Source organism: Sapajus apella, unplaced genomic scaffold (genome assembly GCF_009761245.1).
Source record: "Sapajus apella isolate SASKATOON/1434 unplaced genomic scaffold, GSC_monkey_1.0 scaffold167, whole genome shotgun sequence".
NCBI classification, from domain to species: Eukaryota; Metazoa; Chordata; class Mammalia; order Primates; family Cebidae; genus Sapajus; species Sapajus apella.
This window is the reverse complement of record NW_022437107.1, coordinates 2356449-2378977: the sequence shown is the minus strand read 5'-3', so window position 1 is coordinate 2378977 and position 22529 is coordinate 2356449. Positions and strand designations below refer to the sequence as shown.

At 38.9% G+C, this 22529-nt stretch overlaps 1 protein-coding gene and 1 pseudogene across 2 annotated transcripts; both read right to left on the bottom strand.

Annotated features, from left to right (window-relative positions):
- Positions 1-412: 412 nt before the first annotated feature.
- On the bottom strand, positions 413-14469 carry LOC116542375 (cyclin-Y-like protein 2). The gene is made up of 6 exons (XM_032267255.1): positions 13424-14469; positions 11108-11167; positions 8976-9009; positions 6039-6090; positions 4109-5262; positions 413-423 (listed from the first exon to the last, which is right to left on the bottom strand). Exons 1-5 carry the CDS (start codon positions 13587-13589, stop codon positions 5110-5112), a joined length of 465 nt encoding a protein of 154 aa, XP_032123146.1. The 5' UTR covers positions 13590-14469; the 3' UTR covers positions 413-423; positions 4109-5109.
- Positions 14470-19579: 5110 nt separating this feature from the next.
- LOC116542371 lies at positions 19580-22529 on the bottom strand (annotated as a pseudogene). Its single transcript, XR_004265195.1, has 2 exons — positions 21179-22529; positions 19580-19978 (listed from the first exon to the last, which is right to left on the bottom strand). The product of XR_004265195.1 is annotated as a serine-rich coiled-coil domain-containing protein 2-like (transcript).

Sequence of the window (22529 nt, the reverse complement as noted above, 5' to 3'; positions counted from 1 at the left end):
TGTCTATTCAGAAAATTTGCCCATTTAAAAAATTCGATTGTTATATTTTTTTCCTATGGAGTTACTTGAGCTCCTTAGCATCCTGGTAATTAATCCCTTGTCAGTTTTCAAATACCTTCCCCCATTCTGTGGGTTGTCACTTCACTTTGTTCACTGTTTTCTTTGCTGTGCAGCTTTTTAACCTGATGTGACCTAATTTGCCCATTTTTGCTTTGGTTGTCTTTGCTTAGAAAACATTATGCAAGAAATATTTGCCCAGTCCAATATCATGGAGAGTTTTCCCACTGTTTTATTTTAGTTTTGAATTTGAGGTCTTAGATTTAAATCTGTTTTTAGTTTTTTAAAAGACAGAGATACTGCATTGCCCAGAGAGTCTCGAACTCCTGAGCTCAAGCCATTCTCCCATCTTGGCCTCTCAAAGTGCTGGGATTACAAGTGTGAGCCACCACGCCCAGCTTAGACTTACATCTTTAATCCATTTTGATTTGATGTTTGTATAAGGTAAGAAATAGAGGCCTGGTTTCATTCTTCTGCATGTGGATATCCAGTTTTCCCAGCACCCCTTACTGATGAGACTGTCATTACCCCATTGCATGTGCTTGGCACCTTCATAGAGAATGAGTTCACTGCAGATGTATGAATTGGTTTCTGGGTTTCTATTCTGTTCCACTGGGCTACATGTCTGTTTTTAATCACAGTGCCATGATGTTCTAGTTACTACAGGCGTAGAGGGTAATTTGAAATTAGATAATGTGGGCCGGGCGCGGTGGCTCAAGCCTGTAATCCTAGCACTTTGGGAGGCCGAGGCGGGTGGATCACGAGGTCAAGAGATCGAGACCATCCTGGTCAACATGGTGAAACCCCGTCTCTACTAAAAAAAAAAAAATACAAAAAATTAGCTGGGCATGGTGGCACCTGCCTGTAATCCCAGCTACTCAGGAGGCTGAGGCAGGAGAATTGCCTGAACCCAGGAGGCGGAGGTTGCGGTGAGCCGAGATCGCGCCATTGCACTCCAGCCTGGGTAACAAGAGCGAGACTCCGTCTCAAAAAAAAAAAAAAAAAAAAAAGAAATTAGATAATGTAATTCCCCCAGGTTTGTTTGTTTTTGTTCAGGTTAGCTTTGGATATTCTGAGTCTTTTGTAGTTGCCTGTACATTTTAGGATTCATTTTTTAAATTTCTATTTCTGTGAAGAATATAATTGGTTTTTGCAGAATTGTGAAGGTTCCACATTGGTGGTCTAAGATCAGACATGAAGGAATTCTCTAAATTAGTGGACAAAGACTCGCTGCTTCCCTTACTTTCCCGCAAATGACGTCCGTCTCTCTGTGCTAGGCTACCTGGAGCTAGGAGAGCAGTGATACAAGCACCGCTGTGGCCACGACCCCTGGGACAGCACTAGGTCTGTCCAGACGGCACTAGGTCTGAAGGTGGCGCAGCTCTGTGACTGCACAAGGCCCACTGTAACAACTACCCACTGCCACCACCTATGTCACTCAAGGCTCCAGGTCTCTACAATCAGCAGGTAGTGAAGCCAGCCAGTCCTCTGTCCTTCCCTTAACTGCGGTAAGTTCCCTTGCTCCCTGGATGGGTTCAGAGGTGCTGTCTGGAAGCCAGGGGTGGAGTCATAAACCTCAGACATCTACCTGGTATTCTGTTCTACCATGGCTGAGCTGGCACTGAATCCACCAGAAAAATCCCTTTCCACTCTTCCCTCCCTTTCCCCATGGCAGAGTAGTCTGTCTGCACTCAGAACATCATAGCAGTCCCATGGAGATCAGTGCTAGGTCACCACTGATGTTCATTTAATGCCCAAGGGCTCTCAGTGAGCTTGTGAATGCTGCCTGCCCTGGAATTCACTCTTCAGGGCAGTGGGCTCCCCTCTGGCCCAGGGTAGGTCCAGTGATGCCATTGAAGGACCAAGGCCTGGATCATGGACTCCTACAGCACACTTGGTGCTCTCCTCACTTTAGCTGAGCTGGTATCTAAGCTCAAGAAAAATCCTCTTTACTTTTCCCTCAGCATTTATCCAGCACAGGGAGTCTTTCCTCATAGCCACCACAGCTAGGAATGTGCTGGGTTCCACCTGAAGCCAGCACATCTCTCAGTCTCACTCCAGGCCCAAAGCATGTACTACCTGCTTACCACTGAAGATTCTTCAGGGTCCAAGGGCTCTTTCATCACAAAGTGATGAATCCTGCCATTACTGAGTCCTGCCCTTTAAGGTAGCAGGTTCCCTTCTGGCCCAGAGTTTGTCTAGAGATGTTATCCTGAAGCTGGGACCTGAAATGGGGGTCTCATGATTCTGACCAGTACCCTCTCCTACTGTGGCTGAGCAAGTATCCAAGTTGCAAGACAAAGTCCTCTTTCCTATTTCCTCCCCTCAAGTGGAAGAAAGAAGTCTTTCTGCACTCTCCAGGGTTGGAGGAGGGGTGGGCCCCCAAACACACTGGCTGAAGCACAGCACAGCACTTGGACTTGCCTAAGAGTTGCAGTCCTTGTGACCTAAACAGTCTTTCAGGTTTATTAAGGACCCCAGACTATTTTATCCCACGGCAGCCAGGCTTTCACAACTCAAGTTCCAACCACGGGGATGAGTAATTCCCCTATGGTTGGGGCTAGTCTAAATGTTTTTTCTGTGGGTGGGTACTGGGTGGGTTCAGCTTTGTTTTGCTTTATGCTATGATGAGGCAGCACTGAGTTCAGGCAAAGTCCCACAGCTGCAGTGCTCTCCCTTCCCCAAGTATGTAGCCTCTCTCCTTGCCACAGGTTCACAGTGCTGGCATCAACAATTCAAGACTGTCTTTTCTATGCTGTTCAGTGCCTCTTTCAGTGATATGACGTTAAAACCATGTCATATGAACACTTAAATAATTTTCAGTTCTTATGGAGGTGCTTTTTTAGATAGTTGCTAAAGTTGTTATTCCTGTGGGGAGCGCAATTGGCAGAGACTTCTATTTGTGACTGCATACATCCTGAATCAGTTTTATCTGGAGTAATAGGCAAATGTAAAAACAAAGAATCAAACAAACAAACAAAAAAACCACAAAAAACAAAAACCTCTTTCCACTGCCTGAGGATCTTCATCTTCATATGCCTCATATACTTCTATGTCATCAAGAAGTATTCCTTCAGATTTTCCTAAGTGTCACCCACAAAGCCATTCTCGTTGTCTAGTGGACACTGTGAGAGCCTCTGCTGGAAATGCCTCCCTGGCTCACCCTACCAACCAGCTCCAAGACCCTTCCCTTTACAGTAGTCATGAGGCCAGACTGGAAGAAAGACCCATGAAGCTCCTGTTTCAGTGTCAAGTTGCCTCTATGAGCAACTCCATGATTCAGCAAGATTTCTTGCATTCTCATAGATAACTTGGGGCCCCCCCAAGGGCTGCTGTGCTTGCATTAATGCCCCAGGAACCTCCTGAGTGTGGTGAGCATGGGGTGATGCCCCAGCAATGTTTCTCAGACTGCCTGAGGGGAACACTGGAACTTTTAACTCATCAGCCCAGTGATGCAACACTCCTAATGGGGAGAGGACAGGGGCACAGGGAACTGTGGCTATTCTGTATCTCAAGGTTTCTACATAACAGATCTTCAGAGAAAAGCGGGGGAACACCAGCAAATGCAAATACACGATGTTATGACTCAGGGTGAAGCTATACTTCACAATGCAGAGGCCCCAGACTTGTCAATGGGCAAACAATTATTTCAAAGGCCAGATATGCGCTCCTCACAAAGAGACTAGAACTTGCAGACAGCTTGTAAAAGCCATAAGGAAACTGACTGTACTATTATGTTTCTCATTGTACACTGTTAAGATATTTGCCAAAAACATTCACCAGAAAAATACTTTTCCATTTATGAGGTTACTACAACGGCAATTTACCAAGATCTACCAATGAATAGTGAAAAATATGAACTGTTCTTCTAAAGCTGGGGAGAAAGAGTATGTGGTATTTATGCCCATTCTTATTATCTGCATAATGTAACCTTTAAAAGTATTTCTCAAAGTGTTTAAGTTTATGGGAGCAAATAAAGTATTCAAAAATGGTTAGAAAGTTCACAAAAACCGTACAAACTCACATATCGTCAACTGTCATTTTCTCAGACTTTGCATAAGTCCTCATTGCACACAGCCACATTGCTCCCAACCTTGATGACAAGAAGAATGGCTCTGAAGATAATCCTCTTCCAGTTGGATGGACAAATGTTGATATCAGCACACTTTAGAAGTCTTTTTATGTATACCTGCAAAACAGAGCACTGGCCTTTGATTTAGCTCAATTTAAGTGCTGTGATAAGAATTCTTATGAAAAACCAGAATACTTCTGGTTTTGACCAGAAAGCAGATGCCTTTTATTCTTATGTTCTACAGAGACTTTGTTTCATCAGGTTAAGTAAGGGGCCATATCACAATCACAGTCCAAATATTTCTGCTACCTACTCTGCCCAGCGGGGGTAGATTAACACATCCAAGGAACAATGAGTGGAGGGCAGTAGCTCTCAATCACAACATACATGAGAACTGCCTGGGGATACACCCTGGGACTCAGCTTAGACCTACAATGCCACGCATTCCTGCCCATGAACCAGATGGTCTTATTACTCCTCTTCATTCCAAGCCCTCCACATGCCCTGGATGTATGCGCACTGCGTGTGCATGTGTGCACTGAAGTGTGGGGGGAGAAATCAGAAATCCCTCCTGCTGCCTTTAATAGCAATTGTTCTGTAATGAGAAACGCAAGGCAACATTTAAGCCATAATGATGAATCAACTTAAATGTGTGTATTTGCTTTCATAAGTTTCTCTTAAAGTTCTGAGATAATTTCAGAAACCTACTTTCATTTAAAATCAGGAACATACTACCCTGTTTACAAGATCAATTTCTTTTTTTTTTTTGGAAATAGAGTCCTGCTCTGTTGCCTAGGCTGAAGTACACTGGCTTGATCTCAGGTCACTGCACTCTGCCTCCTGAGTTCAAGTAGTTCTCCTGCCTCAGTCTCCTGAGTGGCTGGGACTACAGGGGCGTGCTACCATGCCTGGCTAATTTTTGTATTTTGGTAGAGACAAGGTTTTACCACATTGGCTAGGCCACTCTACAAGACCAATTTCTAAAGATGCTTTATAAATAGAAAATATCTTACCAAACTTATGATTGCTAAGTCAGCATTTAGCCCTTTGGCATGAAACAGGATACGCATGAATTTGAAAATCATTTTGTGTGCAGGATCATATATAAAGTATTCTTCCGGAACCTCTCCTTGCTGAAAGAAGAAAGGATGCAATGTAAGTATCCATTGAAGAGAAAACCTGAAGTGCTCTTAAGACAGCACTGTTCACATTTGTGCCCATGTATCATTTACAATAATTTTGATTGGTGAGATGTCTTTCAGTTTTTACAATATGAACAGTGGGATCTTAAAATACCATAATGATTTAATACTCATCAACATTCACTTAAAAATCATATGAGCTAAAGTTCAGAAAATTTTTGTTCTTTTTTACTCTTTGCCCCACATAATTCTATCCAAATGTAAGCTACTCTTAGGCTTTAATGCCTTACTGATGGTATGTCATTCTCTGCAATAAACTTTGAGAAAATACCAGTTTCCTGTAACCATGAGGCTCTAAGCCTATGCTGTTAAATACAATAGTCACTAGCCACATGTGGCTATTATGTACTTGAGGAAGTACATTTTTAAAATTGTAAACCATGTAAGTTGATTTAAACAAATTATTTTTAATTCTATTCATAAAAGTCACTCTTCTGTGTTATTATATATACTCATATTGCTTGATGCTACCAATAATTGTCTTTTAAAAGATACATTTTCTGTTATTTGGATAGTATATTTACTTATAGTAGATCACTAACTAAACAGAGCTGCAGATCAGTTCTTATTCCAACACATTCTTTTTACAACACCTAAGAGGATTAAATGCAACACGAAATGGGGAAGATTTAAAGATGGCTTTGACTTCAGCATGAAACAAATACAAGTCTATGATAAAAATACAATCTGAATAAAGTGCCACTTACATAAAGTGGGAATATACGTTCGTCAAATATGCCCAAAGTTCTATCTGCATCTCTATAAAATAAGAATATGCATTACTTCAAAAACTGTTAATATCTTAGTACAGTATCTATTTAGTATAATAATGCCTCCTATGTGCTTTGGTGTTTACTTCACCAAAGCAAACAATTTTTACAAATTCTTCTCCTGGATCCTGCCCTGCAGGTTTCCCGACCTTTTCTTCCTCAGTACATCAGGTCCTGTACTGTGAGGTCCTTCTCACAATAACCAGTCAGAGCTGCCTATAGGTATTGACCCTCCCTAACAGGCAATGGCAGTAAACCAAACATATATTTACTCTTCTTAACCACACACTGAAACACAAGAATGTTTTACAAAGCAGTAGTGGTGGGCAATAAAGTCTTCAGAATTTAATAAATGTAAATGTGATTCTGATTTCCTAGCTTCCTTTTAGTTCTCTGTAGTATACTTTCACAATGTATTTGTTTTCTGTTGCTTGAATTAAAAACTCATCTGCCTTTTTATTTCAAAAGAGACTAGTCTTTGATTAAACTTTGTAAAACTAATGTATCGTGCCTATGTGATAAACCAGTGGTTCTCCAAATGTGCTCTGTGGACCTCTGGGGATCCCGAAGACCCTTTCTGAGAAGGCCTAAGAGGTCAACACTGTTTTTTTTTGTTTGTTTGTTTTTCCTGAAATGGAGTTTCACTCTTGTTGCCCAGGCTGGAGTGCAATGGTGGAATCCTGGCTCACTGCAACCTCCGCCTCCCAGGTTCAGGTGATTTTCCTGCCTCAGCCTCCCAAGTAGCTGGGATTATGGGCACCTACCACCACGTTCAGCTAATTTTTTATTTTTAGTAGAAACAGGGTTTCACCATGCTGGCAAGGCTGGTCTTGAACTCCTGACCTCAGGTTATCCACCTGCCTGGCCTCCCAAAGTACGGGGATTACAGGCCTGAGCCACCATCTCTGCTGGACACTGTTCTGATAATGATAATAATTCAACCTGAGAAAGTTGACTTAAAAAAATTTCTTTTTTAAATTAAGAAAGTAATACAAAGACCCTGACTGCTTTTTCATAGACACTTGCCATAACTGTATAAAAGCAGAGGTGGATAAAACTGCTGGTTTCTCAGCCTAAATCAAGGCAGTGGTACCAATTACACCGGTAGTAATTCTGTTCTTTATTGTCCCTTACAGTTAAAAAACACCCTAAAGTCCTTAAGAATGTCTTTGTTGAGGTGGTAAAAATTAATGGTGTTACTAAATCTCGATATGTCTCTTTAATATTCTGAATCAGTAGAAAGCTAAGAAGAAGCACTTCTGCTGACTGCAGTATGGTTGTGTTTAAAAAACTTCATGATTTAATCGTGAGCTGAACAATCACTTTTTTCACAGAACATCGTTTTTATTTAAAAGTACTACTGTGCTAGTGCAATGGTTCACCTCTAAAATCCAAACCCTTTGGGAGACCAAAGCAGGCAGATCACTTGAGCGCCTTCAGAAGTTTGAGAGTAGCCTGGGAAGCATGGTGAAACTCTGTCTCTACCAAAAATACACCAAAATTAGCCAGACGTGGTGCCACACCTCTGTGGTCCCAGCCACACAGGAGTCTGAGGTGAGAGAATTGCTTGAGCTGAGATCATGCCAATGTACTACAGCCAAGTGACAGAGTGAGACTCAGTCTAAAAAAAAGGGACAACTATCATTCTCAAAAATAAATGAACTGAGGTTGTCACTTCAAGGAAAATAAACATGAGTTCCCAATCACAAATTAAGCTTTCCTGAGGACTTTGAAATCTCGTTCCTTCTACTGTAGGCTTGACAGCTTTTCGACACTTAAAGACTTTTAAAATAATATTGGTGGTGCAAAGTGATTTTTGACACAATAAAACATAAACCAATATATTCCAAATAACTAATGCATGATATTATAAATGCAAGTATTAGGGGAAAGATCCATTAACCATGAAAGACAGATTAGTGAGTGCTGACCAAATAAATTTATTAATATGTATAATACCACTGCAACTAATTTTAAAAAGTATCACTTGTCAAGTTTTCACTTATTATTAAATACCCACAAGTGTCTCAAAGCTTTAAAAATGCACCTTTTACCAACTACATATTTGCATGAGATTAGGTCATGTCATTGCTTCCCTTTTTTGACTACGGGCATGCACTATCATGCTCAGCTATTTTTTGTATTTTTAGTAGAGATGGGTTTCACCATGGTGGTCAGGCTGGTCTCAACATTATGACCTCAAATGAATCTGTCCACCTTGGCCTCCTCAAAGTGCTGGGATTGCAGGTGCCTCCCACCACACCTGGCCATCTTATTGTTCTTTAAAGCAAATTTCAAAGAAAGACCTAGAGAATCCAGCTGTCTTCTATTAAGTGCGACATTCAAGGTCTTCAATAATATAAATACATGACACACTTTTTACTCAACTTTTCGTTGTAGAAAATCTATTTTCTCATTAAAATTTTATGTTAACAATATTGTTCTCAAGGAGTATTTGCTGTTGTCACCACCTGGGTCATGGGTTACTACTGACATCTACTTGGTACAGGCCACCAGTGCTGCTAAACTTTCTGCAATGCACAGGACAGTCCTGTGACAAAGTGTTATCTAGATCAAGATATCACCAGTGGTAAGGCTGTGAAATCTAAACTAAAAATAGATTTTGAAAAAAATCTCAATTTTATAGTTCTATGACAGTAAATATCAATATCATCAATGTAAACACATACTCTTTGAGATTCCCAATCATTTTAAGAATTAAAAGTCTTAAGGACAAAGGAAAACACAAGTAATTTGCTTGGATATTTTGGTAGGCCCAATACAACTCATGATGTCTAGAGCTGCGACCTGAAGAGCTTGATAGCTTGCAAAGTAATTAGCCAGAATAACAAGACAGTTTTTAAAAAAGCTCACCTTTTCTTGATAAGGTAATATATCCAATGCCACACTGTGGAAGGAAAAACGTTCATAACAATAGATGTTAGCATTTGTTAGGTCTGAAGACATTTTTTTAAAAGGGTGTGGTAGAAACTCTCCTAGCGGCCCTGAAATTAAAACCTCCTAGTTCAGAACAGTACCATAAGGACACTTTCTTGTTTTCATTTCTTGGATTTTAGCAAAAATATGAGAACAAAAATGCAAGGCAATACAATACACTGTTAGAACGTGTTTCTGTTGATGATTATGATATATAAATAACATATTTACCTGTTATATGTTCTTCTACCATAAAACCTTTGATCACATGCAATTTATTTTATGTATTTATTTATTGTGTGACCCAGAGTCTTGCTCTGCTGCCCAGAGCAACCTTGGCTCACCACAACCTCCACCTGCTGAGTTCAGGCAATTCTCATGCCTCAGCCTCCCAAGTAGCTGAGACTACAGGTTTGTGCCACTATGTCCAGCTAATTTTTGTATTTTCAGTAGGGATGGGGTTTTGCCATGATTGTCAGGTTGGTCTCAAACTCCTGGCCTCAATTGATCTGCCTGCCTCAGCCTCCCAAAATGCTGGGATTACAGCTTGAGCCACCTACCTCATGCAATTTATATCTATGTGTACATACGTTTAAATTTCAGCCACACAGTAGTGGTTTCTTTTTTAAGATGTTGGGCCCTGCATTTTAATTTAGTTCACTGTGTCCTACCCACCCATTTTTTAAATTATTTCCCAAAAAAATGCATAACATAACGAAAGTGGTTTATAACAAATAAAATTATTTGAAATTGCTTTTGCATAATTATTAGAAAATATATTAGTAAACATAAGCTCACATGACATCAATGATATAGGTACAGCAATCCTGAAAAAAGCAGTGCTAACGAGGTAGTGTAGCACGACACAGTGTAACATCAATGGCAGGTATCTTCAGTTAGTTTAACTGAAATATTTATGAACAGATACAACTCTTCAGATATATGTAACTGTATTCCTAAGTTACCCACTGATACTGTGTAGCAGAAACAAGAAGTTCTCTTACATAAGTTATGTGCTTCCATTTGCCCTCAGCATCTACAATGAGGTTCAAAGTAACTGAGGGACGGCAAATCTCAATTTTAGTAATGGGTCAATACAATATTAGCACTTTTTAAAAAGCCTGTAACATTAGCACTTCAGATAGATATGTCTATAGTGCTTCAAGTAGTTTTCATCTCTGAAATAATTTTAAAATCACAGAATTTGAAGTTATATGCTGGAAAGGACCCATGACCTTACAGGACATTTAATCCAACATTGTGTATTCTCATTCATACGTGGGAGCTAAGCTATGAAGATACAAAGGCATAAGAATGATTCAATTGGCATGGTGCCATTCCCATGGTAAGAAGCAAATTCTCATTCTGGTATTAAACCAATGTGAGTTTTTCTTTTTGTTTATTTGCAGAAAAGTGATATATTTATTTATTTAGAGAGAAACAGGAGAAGAGAGAAAGCTTCCACAAGAGAGAGTGTGTGGAAGCAGGACCCCAGAGGGGAAATCCAGGAGGGGAAAGAGACCTCCCACTGTGTCAGATAACATGAGTTTTTCTAAATACTTTTAAAATACATCTGATCAAACAAGAGTTTTCACTCTTTTTCTTGGCAGAAAAAACAATGTTATCTCACTATCTACTTGGGATTTCTTTGCTTCAGAAGGGTTGGATTCCAATGCCATATCCATACAGAGAGAAAAGAAAAAATATGTAATCACTTATAACAATTTATCAACTCATTTATTCGACAAGGAAGCCATTTCACTACCTCTATTTTTATTCTTATCTATTGGTAAAAGGGACAAAGAATTAAACATAAAGATAAATCTAAGACTCCATTACATGATAAATTGTGTTGATAAAAAGGCGGTAAAATGTATAAACAAAAAATTGAGATGTTTCACTAACATGATAAGAAGTAAAAGAGTATATCATGTTAAAACAATGCAAGTGAATGTGAAAATTTTAAAAATTTAAACCAGTATGAGTTTTGCTAAACACTTTCTATAATACATCTCATCAAACAAGAGTTTTCACTCTCTTTCTTGGCGAAAAAAACAGTGTTGTCTCACCATCTGCTTGATATTTCTTTGCTTCTGGATGATCAGAAGGGTTGGACTCCAAAGCCCTATCTATATAGAGAGAAAAGAAAAAAGATGTCATCATTATAACAATTTATCTACTCATTTATTCTACAAGGAGGCCATTTCACTACCTCTACTTTTATTCTTATCCTTTGAAATGAATGTATAGACATAAGACAAAGCCAGACAAGGTGGCATATGCCTGTACTCCCAGCTACTCAGGAGTATAAGATAAGAAAATCCCTCGATCTCAAGTCAGAAATTTAGGCCAGCATGCGTAACATAGTGAGACTCTTTTTTTATTTAAAAAAAAGAAAAAAAGAGGTAAATGTTCCATTTGAGTTGTGTAAAATCAACTTTGAATAAAACAAATCAAGATGGCAATACATTTTAAAAGAGAAGCCTATTTTATAGGCAAAATATAAGATGTATTCTGGAGTTTGAAAAATTTTTTAAAAAGTAAATTCAGCATATTTGTCACTTCCATGTCATTGTGAAGACACAGAACCTTAGTTCTGTTGAGCAGCTGTCTTCCATTGTCATGCGAGATCTCTGTCTTCATTTCTTCATTAGTAATACATACGGAGAACACACACAAGCCTTCTTTGTATTGGAAGGGGCCAAATGAGACATGCATAAACTGTATTGTAATCCTAAAGAATAACAATAAAGAGCCTTTTTTAGGCTCTCATCCAACACAACTCATCTATGAACTGGTGTGTAAAATCACTCACAGGCTTTCCTTATACCGGGAACCAGCATATAAGTTTATACAAGTACTTACACATTTTGTGTATAAAGGTATAATCAATTCACATAATATATTTGTTTATTCAAAATTCTTAAATATCTTGAAAAGTGAGTATAGTACTCCAAGTTACAAAGTCACATTCATCACGAGTCTTAATTATTCTACCTCTGAAAAAAACGAAGTGCCCAACCAAAGATATTTTTTTTGTTTTGTTTTACTCTAAGTTCTGAGGTACATGTGCAGAACGTGCAGCTTTGTTACATACGTATACATGTGCTCTGGTGGTTTGTGGCACCTATAAACGCATCATCGAGGTTTTAAACCCCACATGCATTAGGTATTTGTCCTAATGTTCTCCGTCCCCTTACACCCCACCGCACAATGAACCCGCTAGTGTGTGATGTTCCCCTCCCTGTGTCCATGTGTTCTCATTGTTCAACTACCACTTATGAGAGAGAATATGTGGGGTTTGGTTTTCGTTCCTGTTGTTTGCTGAGAATCATGGCTTCCAGCTTCTTAAACTTTACTTTCTTATCCTTGAACAAAATGCTGTTGTCAGATGGGGGAAGGACAAAGGGGGAGCCATGGCAGCAAACACTCTTCCACGGACAAGGTTTGGCATTTTAACCTTCAATGATTATGTTATACGTTAAAAGTCTATATTGACATTTCATGTCTTTTGAAAGCTTTGACCACGAACCATCCCTACTTCTCTTTTAGAACAAGGAGGTAAATAAAGTCTGTTAAGTCACCAGAATAAATCTAGAGACACATTTTGTGTTAGAGTAAGAATTTTAAAGGCATCAGAGCCTCATGGGTAAACTCCTTTGGGGGGAAAACCCATTTTTCTTTAACCCTGGCCATGACATTTCACACCTTTCACAATTATTTTAAGCACCCTCCATTTTCTTTCCTTTTGTGTTCAAATTACAGTTAGAAAAAAATAAGCACCTATCAAGGTGACTTAAAGCAACCCATTAAGAATATCCTATCATCTCTCCTATGGCAAACTTCATTCTGATTTCAAAGAAGAAATCCCCAAATACTTCAGTATGAATTGTCCTGAGATTCAGCTACTTTAACGAAGGAAATAATTAGGCACTTACCTGGTACCTTCACTTAGGTACCATGTGGATAGATACAAAAAAAGAATGATATGGGTACTGGAAAGTTGGGGTATTTGAGTTTTTAGTGAAAAAAGAAAGAGAATATTCCAAAAAAGCCTCAACAAAGTCCCACAGAATAATAAACAGAGCTACAGACAAGAAGAGACATAAATAATTGGTCCCAGGCCAGCCTGATAGAATGCGATGAGGGAGAAAAAACTGGGTGTTTGGGAGGGGAGGAGAAAAGAAACTGACTGGACTCCGTGGAGAAACACTAAGTGATGGAAAAAGGAACGCAAAGCAGAGTCAGCCTTTGTTTCTGACCAGCCCCGGTAAAGCTGGCTACAGGCAAAAAGGAGCCTGGGGTAGGGGATGACCCCCAGGTGACCTTGAAGACAGCAGCAGCCAGAAGGGTGGCCAGGGCAGATGGCACTGTCACCTCCTTACCTTCAGGCATCTCCCCATCACAGATGTCGTGCACAGGACGGCCCTCACCAGCTTCAACTGTCAACTCCGCAGGTTCTACAGCAGCAGCCGAGGGCCCTGCTGCTGTCGTGTCCTCAAGCTGCTGCCTCACAGATTTCAGACTCAGGAGGACACTCTGACTTCTCATCCTGGTCCAATTCTTGGCTGACCTTGGTGCGCACACAACAGCTCAGTATGTTCCCCATGGGGCACCTCTACTCCTGTCTGCCGCCACCTGTGCCTCTGCTCACAGTGTTGGCCAGGCACTCCTCCTGCCCTAGGCCTAGGCTATGCCGCACTTTCAGAGATAGTCTTGCCCACTGCTCGCCTGCCCACCCCACAGCCCGGCCCCAGCCAGGGCTCGAGCCAAGGCCCGCACCCTGCTGCCTCTCCTGAGTTGACTTGTCTGGGAGGGTGGAAAAACAGCTGGCTAATTTAATAGGTTGGGAACCCAACAAATGCTGAGATACAACTGCCTGAAGAGAGTACAAAAGGAGCTCCTCTTCCTTCTGCAGTCACCTACAGACTGAAACCCACTGGCCCAGGTGGAAGCCCAGGCACGTGACTCACAAAAGCCAGTGGGACTAAGGTTTTCATTCATCACCCACCAGCTTCCTGAGCTTTTTAGTCCTAAAAACAGAGTGGTTCATTATTGGAAGCCATCTTCCTCTAGGAGTTCTATACAAAGTGGCAGTTGGCAGAGTGGGTCCCATTAGCAACCAAGTTGAACTTTTATTTGCTGACTCAATGTAGATACACCTGAATTGTTCACTGCTTTTGTAATGAAATACTCCTCTCCTGTCTTCCAATGAGTGGTAGTTTTTGTCTGTAACCTGATGACAGAAATCCCTGGGACCCTAGCTCTACTCTCACTAAAGAGTTATGGCTGTGTGGGCCAGGCGCGGTCGCTTATACCTGTAATCCCAGCACTTCAGGAGGCCAAGGTGGGCGGATCATGATGTCAAGAGATCAAGACCATCCTGGCCAACATGGTAAAACCCTGTCCCTACTAAAAATACAAAAAAATTAGCTGGGCTTGCTAGCGTGCACCTGTAGTCCCCTACTTGGGAGGCTGAGGCAGGAGAATTGCTTGAACCCAAGAGGCGAAGGTTGCCAAGATTGCGCCACTGCACTCCAGCCTGGCACCTGGCAACGGAGCGAGACTTTGTCTCAAGAAAAAAAAAAAAAAAGAGTTATGGTTGTGTGTCTTGAATGACACCTTAGGACCATCCTGCCTCCACCTCCTTCTCCATAAATTAGAAACCTAACTTGTTCCCCCAAGCTCTGAAGTGCTGAAACTTACCAATTTCCTTTTCTCCCCTGTTTCTTCCTTCCATGGCAGGGACTTTCAGGTTTTCTCTCTTTTACTAACAAAGCACTAAGCATGATTTTGTTATACAAAATCAAGAGCTGTAAAGTGGGTTACCACAGTCCTAACTCAATAAAAATGAATACTGAACATCTGGCAAGCAGTATATGCCTGACAGTGTTCCAAGTGGGCTATGCTCATTTAGCCCTCAGAAATAATCTCACCAGTTTTAGAGAAGACATTAAGATGGAGAAGGTAAGTTATCTCCCCAAGGTCACATGACTGCCCAGGCTAGGGCCATTATTTGATCTCAGGTACTATGAATTCCCCAATTCCTCAAGCGTGATTATCAGAAAGTGCATTATTCCATTTTCATACTGCTATAAAGAAATATCTGAGGTTGGGTAATTTATAAAGGAAAGAAGTTGAATTGACACATTCCACATGGCTGTGGAGGCCTAAGGAAACTTACAATCATAGCAGAAGGGAAAGCAGTTACTTCTTACATGGCGGCAGGCCAAAGAGTATGAGCATGTGAAGGAGCAACTGTCAAACACGTATAAAACCATTAGATCTCAAGAGAACTCACTCACTATCACAAGAACAGCATGGGGGAAAGTGCCCCCATGATCCAATTATCTCCCACTGGGTTCCTCCCACAACTTGTGGGGATTATAAGAATTACAATTCAAGATGAGATTTGGGTGGGGACATGATCAAACCATATCAGAAAGTACAGGTAGAAGTCAAGCTTGGAAGGGAAGTGACATTATAGACTGGCATATTTTTTTAAAAAACGTTTTTTTTTTTTTAATGTGAATTTTAAAATGCCTCCCCTTCATTCAACACTGATGAAGTCCCTTCTACATGCCAGACACCATATGTGTGAAACAGTCCCAAGTTTCAATGAGGGTAGGCAGATACAAAAACAAAGGCTTAAGAAGTTCAGTTTTCTGAGATCACACTACTGGACAGTGTATGAATCTGAGATACAAATCCACCTCTATCTGACCCCAAATTTGACACTGGGGTAGTTTTAATTTTATTCTGAAAATTTGAGTCATTGAACCATACAAAGGTGAGGAGTCTCTGTCAGATGTGTGTGTAATGGTCTGTATAATAAGAAAGGACTGAAGGAAGCAACAGACCAATTAAGAGACTATCTAAAGGAAGACTGATGCTAAAGGCAGTGGCAGTGAAAAAAGTGGAGGAAAAAATTTTGTGATTATTGGGGAGACAGAATAGGAAGTACTTGGTCATGAGATGTGAAAGCAGGGAAGTAGAGGGAAAAACAGGGCTGCTTGGGCTCTGCTGGGGAAGACTGGATACAGAGTTGTACCTTTCTCCTGGCAGAGAATGTAGGAAGAGAAATCAGTAAGGAGGAAAAGACAGTTTTTTACGCTCAGTGTCACATTAAAATGGAACTCTCTGGTCAAAGTTGAAGATAAATCTCTGTAGGCTAAGACCATTTGTGACATCCCAACATATGTTTTTAAAAATAACATACATACTAAATCAAACCATTAAGAGTAACTGGGGAAATTTCCTAAAATTTACATGCTAAGTATATCACCATTTTTTATTACTTTCATGGATTAACTCTGAATCTATGGTTATAGCAAATGAGGGATCTTACATAAAATAAAGCTAATATTTTAAATTTAAAATTCTATTATCCTCAGTGAATAAGAGAAAGCAACTGAAGCCATGGGCATGGAAGTGATTGCCTTGAGAGGTTGTGTATACTAAGGAGAACTAGAAAGAAAGAAGACCTCGAGAATAGGGGGATATACATGACATTAAGTAAAGCTTGCAAAAGTGGGCACTCGGAGTCAAGAGACTGGCCTTTGAATCAGGAACGGCTGCTTTTGTGAGGCATTGGAAAGGAGATGATGTCTGATTTCATTTCTGTAACAGCAGCACCTAGCTTTTACGCTTTTATACTAAAACAATGAAACATATATTCATGATATTAAGGTATGAAAAGGCTTCACAGTTTAAAAAATTGGTAACAATAAAGGGAAAACCTATATAATTGGACAATATCAAAATTGGTAAGGTATATCACCAATAGACAATATTAGGAGATGTCAAAAGCAACTCTCAGTAGATAATATAATCTACATATATATTATGTAAATACACACATGCATACAAACATCTACATGTTGACACAGAATAAAAGATTTATATCCAAAAATATCAAGAATTTTTACAAATCATTAAGAAAAAATACAAATAACCCAACAGAAGACACATGGCCCAATAAACATATGTGAAGTTGCTCTGTGAGTAGTTATCAAAAATATAAGACAAAATCTCAATGCAATACCACTATACCCCCTCCAGAATATCAAAAATGCAAAAAGGCAGAAAGCACCAAGTGTAGAGAAGAAGGTGAAATTTCTGGACTGTTCATTTACTGCCAATGAAGAGTGTAAGCAGGCACAATCACTTTGAAAAACTGGCAGCATCTTTATACAGCAGCATAACCTATAACCCAGGAATCTCTTTCCTACACATTTTCCCAACAAAAATGAATAAATGTTCACCAATAAAAACATACATCAAAATCTTCACAATAGTGCATACTCCAATAGCCAGGGACTGGAACCAAACTAAATGCCCATGAACAATAAGATAGATTGTAGTATTTTCACATAGAGGAATATGATACAACAAGAATAAAGAAACTACAACTCACAAATACATAATATTAATGAAAAGAAGCCAGACATAAACTAGTACATGTTTATGGTTTAATTTATATAAAGTTCTTGCAGAGTAAGAGAATGACTGAAAGGAACAGGAAGGCACTGTTTCTTTTAAAAAGGAAGACTTACTATAAAAACAATGTCAGCAGAAATAAATAGTGGATGGAACTAAACTGTGTCAGAAGTGACACAGTTGATGTACATTCTAGTGAAAGCTCCTTATCTTGACCTGGACTGAAAGAAGCAGTGTTGTAGAGGCCAACAAAAGTGAGAATATGCTAAAGGTCTTTGGGTTAAGTTAGAGATACTATTTTAAACTACTTTGTGGGGGGCGGGAAGGACAAATTAAATAAAAATAATAAGATGGCAGAATAAAGTCCAAGTATATCAATAAATGCAAAATTTAAAACTTAAAGTTACTAGTCAAAAGAAAAAGACAAATTGAAAATGTTAATAAAATAAACTATTTGCTATATAGTAAAAAGGTTGATAGTAAAAGAAGTGAAAAAATATAAATAAAACTGGTCAGGTTTATTAATAATTGGGAAAAAAGAAGCCCGAAAACAAAAAGCACAATTAGAGATAGAGAAGATCATAAATAATGATGGAAAGTCCAAGTCACCAATTAAAAAAAAAAAAAAATTCTGAACAGGTACACACCTAACAAAATAAGCCTAAAATTTATACAAAACAAAAAATTCACAGAATTTCAAAACAAAAATGGTAACTCCAATATCACTGTAGGAGAATTCAACACACTGTTCTCAACTTTTGCCATCAATTCTCTAACCGTTCTCAGACTTTATCTTCTCTTTAGATCAGATCCAAAGCACTGAATCAATGTTTTTGTTGTTTCCCATACCATGTACATAAACCAACTGGACAAGGAGGAAACTCATGGATCTTAAGGACTAAAGGTCAATCCAGATGCATTCTGAACTCTTTTAGAGAAAGCTATTTTGTGATTAGTTTAAACAATAAACTCAAGATTGTTAGCCTCTAAAAACTGTCAGGTACTGAGTGGTCAACTGCTGCCATGACACCGTGTTCATTTGCATGTCAATCATGTTTGCCTTTAAAGTCCTAGTAAGACAAAGGTCTTAAACTGTTACCTTTTCTGAGCCTCCTTTATCTAATGAGATGAAGATACTCTCTCTAGATTAAATGTTTGTATATAAGGTGTTGATAGAGGTTAAAAAAACGTTTGTGCTATTTAAGCCTCTGGTAACAATGACTTTTTTAAATAAAAGGATTATAGGAGTATAGAAAATTATACTACCCGAAATCCACTTGGAATTTAATATATCCACAAAGACTACCAATTTTGCCATACAACTATTGGAAAATCATATTTTATATACTGAATAATTGCAATGAGTCACCTTAAACATACCAATTATAGTTTACCTACATGGCACATTATCCACATTACTTGCTGTGTTTCTTAAAATATGCACATATAAATTCAAGGTAGGTCTTCTAACACTTGCCCATACCTGGTTCCCTTGCCTTCCAGGCACACAGGAAGATTACACTTCCTGTCTTTAGTACTTAGGTGAGACCACATGATTAGTTCTGGTCAACAGATCATGAATGGAAGTGCCAAGTGTTGCTTGCAGGCCAGTGCAAGTAATTATATGTGTGAGACCCTCCGGCACTCTTACTCTGCCATAGTGACAAGAAGGGACCTCAAAAGATGGTCAAGCCCCAAAATCAAAGTAGCTTAGATCACTAAAGGCAGCCACCTTAGAGAGCTGTCCAGACCCACAAGACTTTCTAAGAGTAAAAAACAAACTTTTATTGTGTTATCCCACTGAGAGTTGGCACTTCAATGTTACCTCAGTAGAGCACAGGCCAAGGTTTCTCAACAGCAGCACTACTGTCATCTTAGGCTAGATAAATAATTCATTGTGGTCTCTGTCCTGTGCACTGTGGGATGTTAAACAACATCCCTGCCATCTACCCACTAGATACCAAGAAGCCCTCATCAAAAACCACCTCTTGCCATTGACCTCCTTCCCACTACCTTTGAGAACCACTGGCATAGATTAACCTACTAATATAGAATGTACATATGTATGTACATATGAAAAATATCTATGTAAATATGTTGAGTATATTTAAGTCAAATGTCATATATTCTCACGCTTTATTTCCTACTAGGGTCAGATATTTTATAGGCTCTTAAGAAACATGAATTCCCATTTCTCAAAGTAGTAACGTTAACTCATAAACTTTCTAAAAAATCAATCATAGTACAAGTGTCCCTATAATAGGGTAAACAAAATGTTCCAAGAATATATAAATCCATACATACTATGCTGTTCATTTCAGAGGACTCATAGCTCCCAACCGGATGGACATTTCCAATGGGTTCCAAGCCTTCTTCATCCCACATGTATGTTCCATCAGAGCTATCAGATGGAGAGAGTTCAAATGAAGAACCAGCTCTGTAGTCTGTATCCGGTGAAACGAAATTATTCCCAGACGCATGTTTTGTACATTCACTCCTGTCTTCAATTCATTCAAAGAGAGAGAGAGAGAGAAAAGATTACTGACTGACAAAAATATAATTGTTTCACATGTCCTAAAAATATGTGTGTATAATTTGATATATCATAGCAAAAAGCTGGCTCAAAAAAAAAGCACTCATAACTGTAGCATTTTCTATATCCTAAGCCATGAAAACATCAAGAGGCAAAATCTTTAAAATAACCTACTGAAATATTTTCTAATAGACGAAAAGAAAATTTACTTAGTCATCTTTCCCTTCTGTAATATTTCCAAAAATGTAAGTAAAGCCTCATATTCCTATGTTTCCCAAGATATTTATTTTTAAACATTTGCCAGGAAGCTCCTTTTCCTCTGTGTACACTATTTAACTTCATAGATTAAATAATATAGGGTACTCATAATTGCCTCCCTATAAGGAAATAAACTTGTTCTGGCAGTCACTTTTAGAAAACCTACAGACAACCAAGGGTTTGTATATGCATCTCTATGCACTGATCTGATTATACCAGGGGACAAACTGAACAAACTGAAGGGACTGGACATACCACATGTCTATATCCAATCCCTTCAGTTTGTTCTATTTTCAAGCATATGGGCGTAAAAACACCAAATACATTTTCTCCAGCATTTAGTAACAGGATAACCAAACATAAGAGGAAATGTTTAACAGATATTATTTCACTTTCTTCAGTTTAAAAAATAAATAAAGCTCCCTCTGGATGTGTAAAAATTGCTAAACAAGAAAAATTTTTTAAGATAAAAAAAAAAATCAATCAGATTAGACATAACTTCTATTATCTCATTTTACCCTTTGGTGCAGCTTTACTCTTAACAAGTAGCAATGTTATGCTACCCTAAGGGAAGAGACGGTTTGATGAATGTCATACCACTGGTTGAGGTAAGTGGGGGAAAAGTCAGTTAGAAGTACTGTCTATACTAAGCAGGAATAAGCTTGTGTATAACAGCCAAAGAACAACAAAGATAAGAGTGGTTTTATTAACGCTGTTTTAGATAGGGTGAAAAACGGGGTCAGGAGCAAAAGTCACAGGAAAATAAATGTTACCCCACTCCAATTTTGTCTAAATCCAACCCTCTGTAAAACTGATAGTATCTTGAAATCTATCTGAAGATAACCCTTAATGTAAGTTCAGTTATATTATCTAAAAGAAAGCAAAGAAACTTAAGGTTAGTAATATTTACCAGAGACACTTATGTCTATCCATTCATTAGTTTTACTGAGAGCTTTTACATTTTCCTTGGGGGAATCAAATACATCCTGTGGTGGCACATTTTCATGCTTCTCTTCTTTGACAGACATTTCCTCTGGAGTTATTCTAGTTCTGTTAGAGTCTTCTATATCTATAAAATCATCACTAAAGTCTTCACTTAAATCATTCTTGTCAGAAGATGACAAAGAAGACAAGGAAATGTCATCCACATCATCACTCAGGTATCTCGTTTTAGCATCATGTTTCATGCTCTGGTTGTTTTTTGTTCTGTAACTTTCATTTTCAATCAGTTCTTGGTCCTTACTAGTAGCTCTGTCCTCAGCCAAAACTGCAGCATCTTCCTCTATATATGTGTCAGCAGGTGAATTTTTATTTCCATCAACTGTGATAGTCCCAGAAAATGGAGATCGGCTAGATTTCAGTAGAGAGGGATGAACCATTCTATAACCTAAAGTAGAAGTTATACCTGGGCCATTTGGTAAAGCCAACTTCTTTCCACCAGCAGCATAAGGCCTATTAAATCCATACCCCAAATGTTCATTCCCATTGAGTACTTCTGACTGCCGGGAATTTCTTGTTAGCATACTTGACCGTAGAGGCACTCTAATGGATAGCTGTTGGTTTTGATAAGGCTTTGTAAGATCCACTGCTCTATTAAAGGAATGTGATCTGGTTATAGATGAAGGTGGAAGGAATGAATTCTGAATGGAATGTGAAAAACTTTGTGACCTTACCATTTTTTCACAATTAATAGATTTACTACTGTGTCTGGGGATTAAGTTAGGCTTTCACCAGAACTGCTTCAGGTGGTACAGGAGTTTGCTCTAGGCCTTTGCATTGCTACTAGCCAACCGGTTTCCATAAAATCCGTTCAACTCCAAAATCCGTGATTTTGGAGTATTGACCAAAGAATATGAAGTCCTTCCTAATAATGTGCCTTTGGTAAATTTACCCAAATTAGACGGTACAGAAAAAGACTTTTGGTGTAACTCCTCTGTAGATGACATTAACATAGTGGATGGCTTTGCTAACTTTGATGTGAATAACAAAATACTTTTCAAACCTCCCTTTATCCCATTTTTATCAAACATTCTTTGAGTGGTAACATGTTTTTTAGGATCAATTATTTTATCGTGTGAATTGTGAGTATTGTTAGGATCTTCGGCACCTTGTGCACAAAGTTGGTATTTATTTGCTTTTCTCCAATTAAATGAATGAGATGATGAAGAGCCATTATTTTTGATGTAACTTTTGAGGTTACTATTCTTGGAAGTTCCTAATAAATTAACAGGTGTCCCATTTGGCATTGGCTGCAATATACT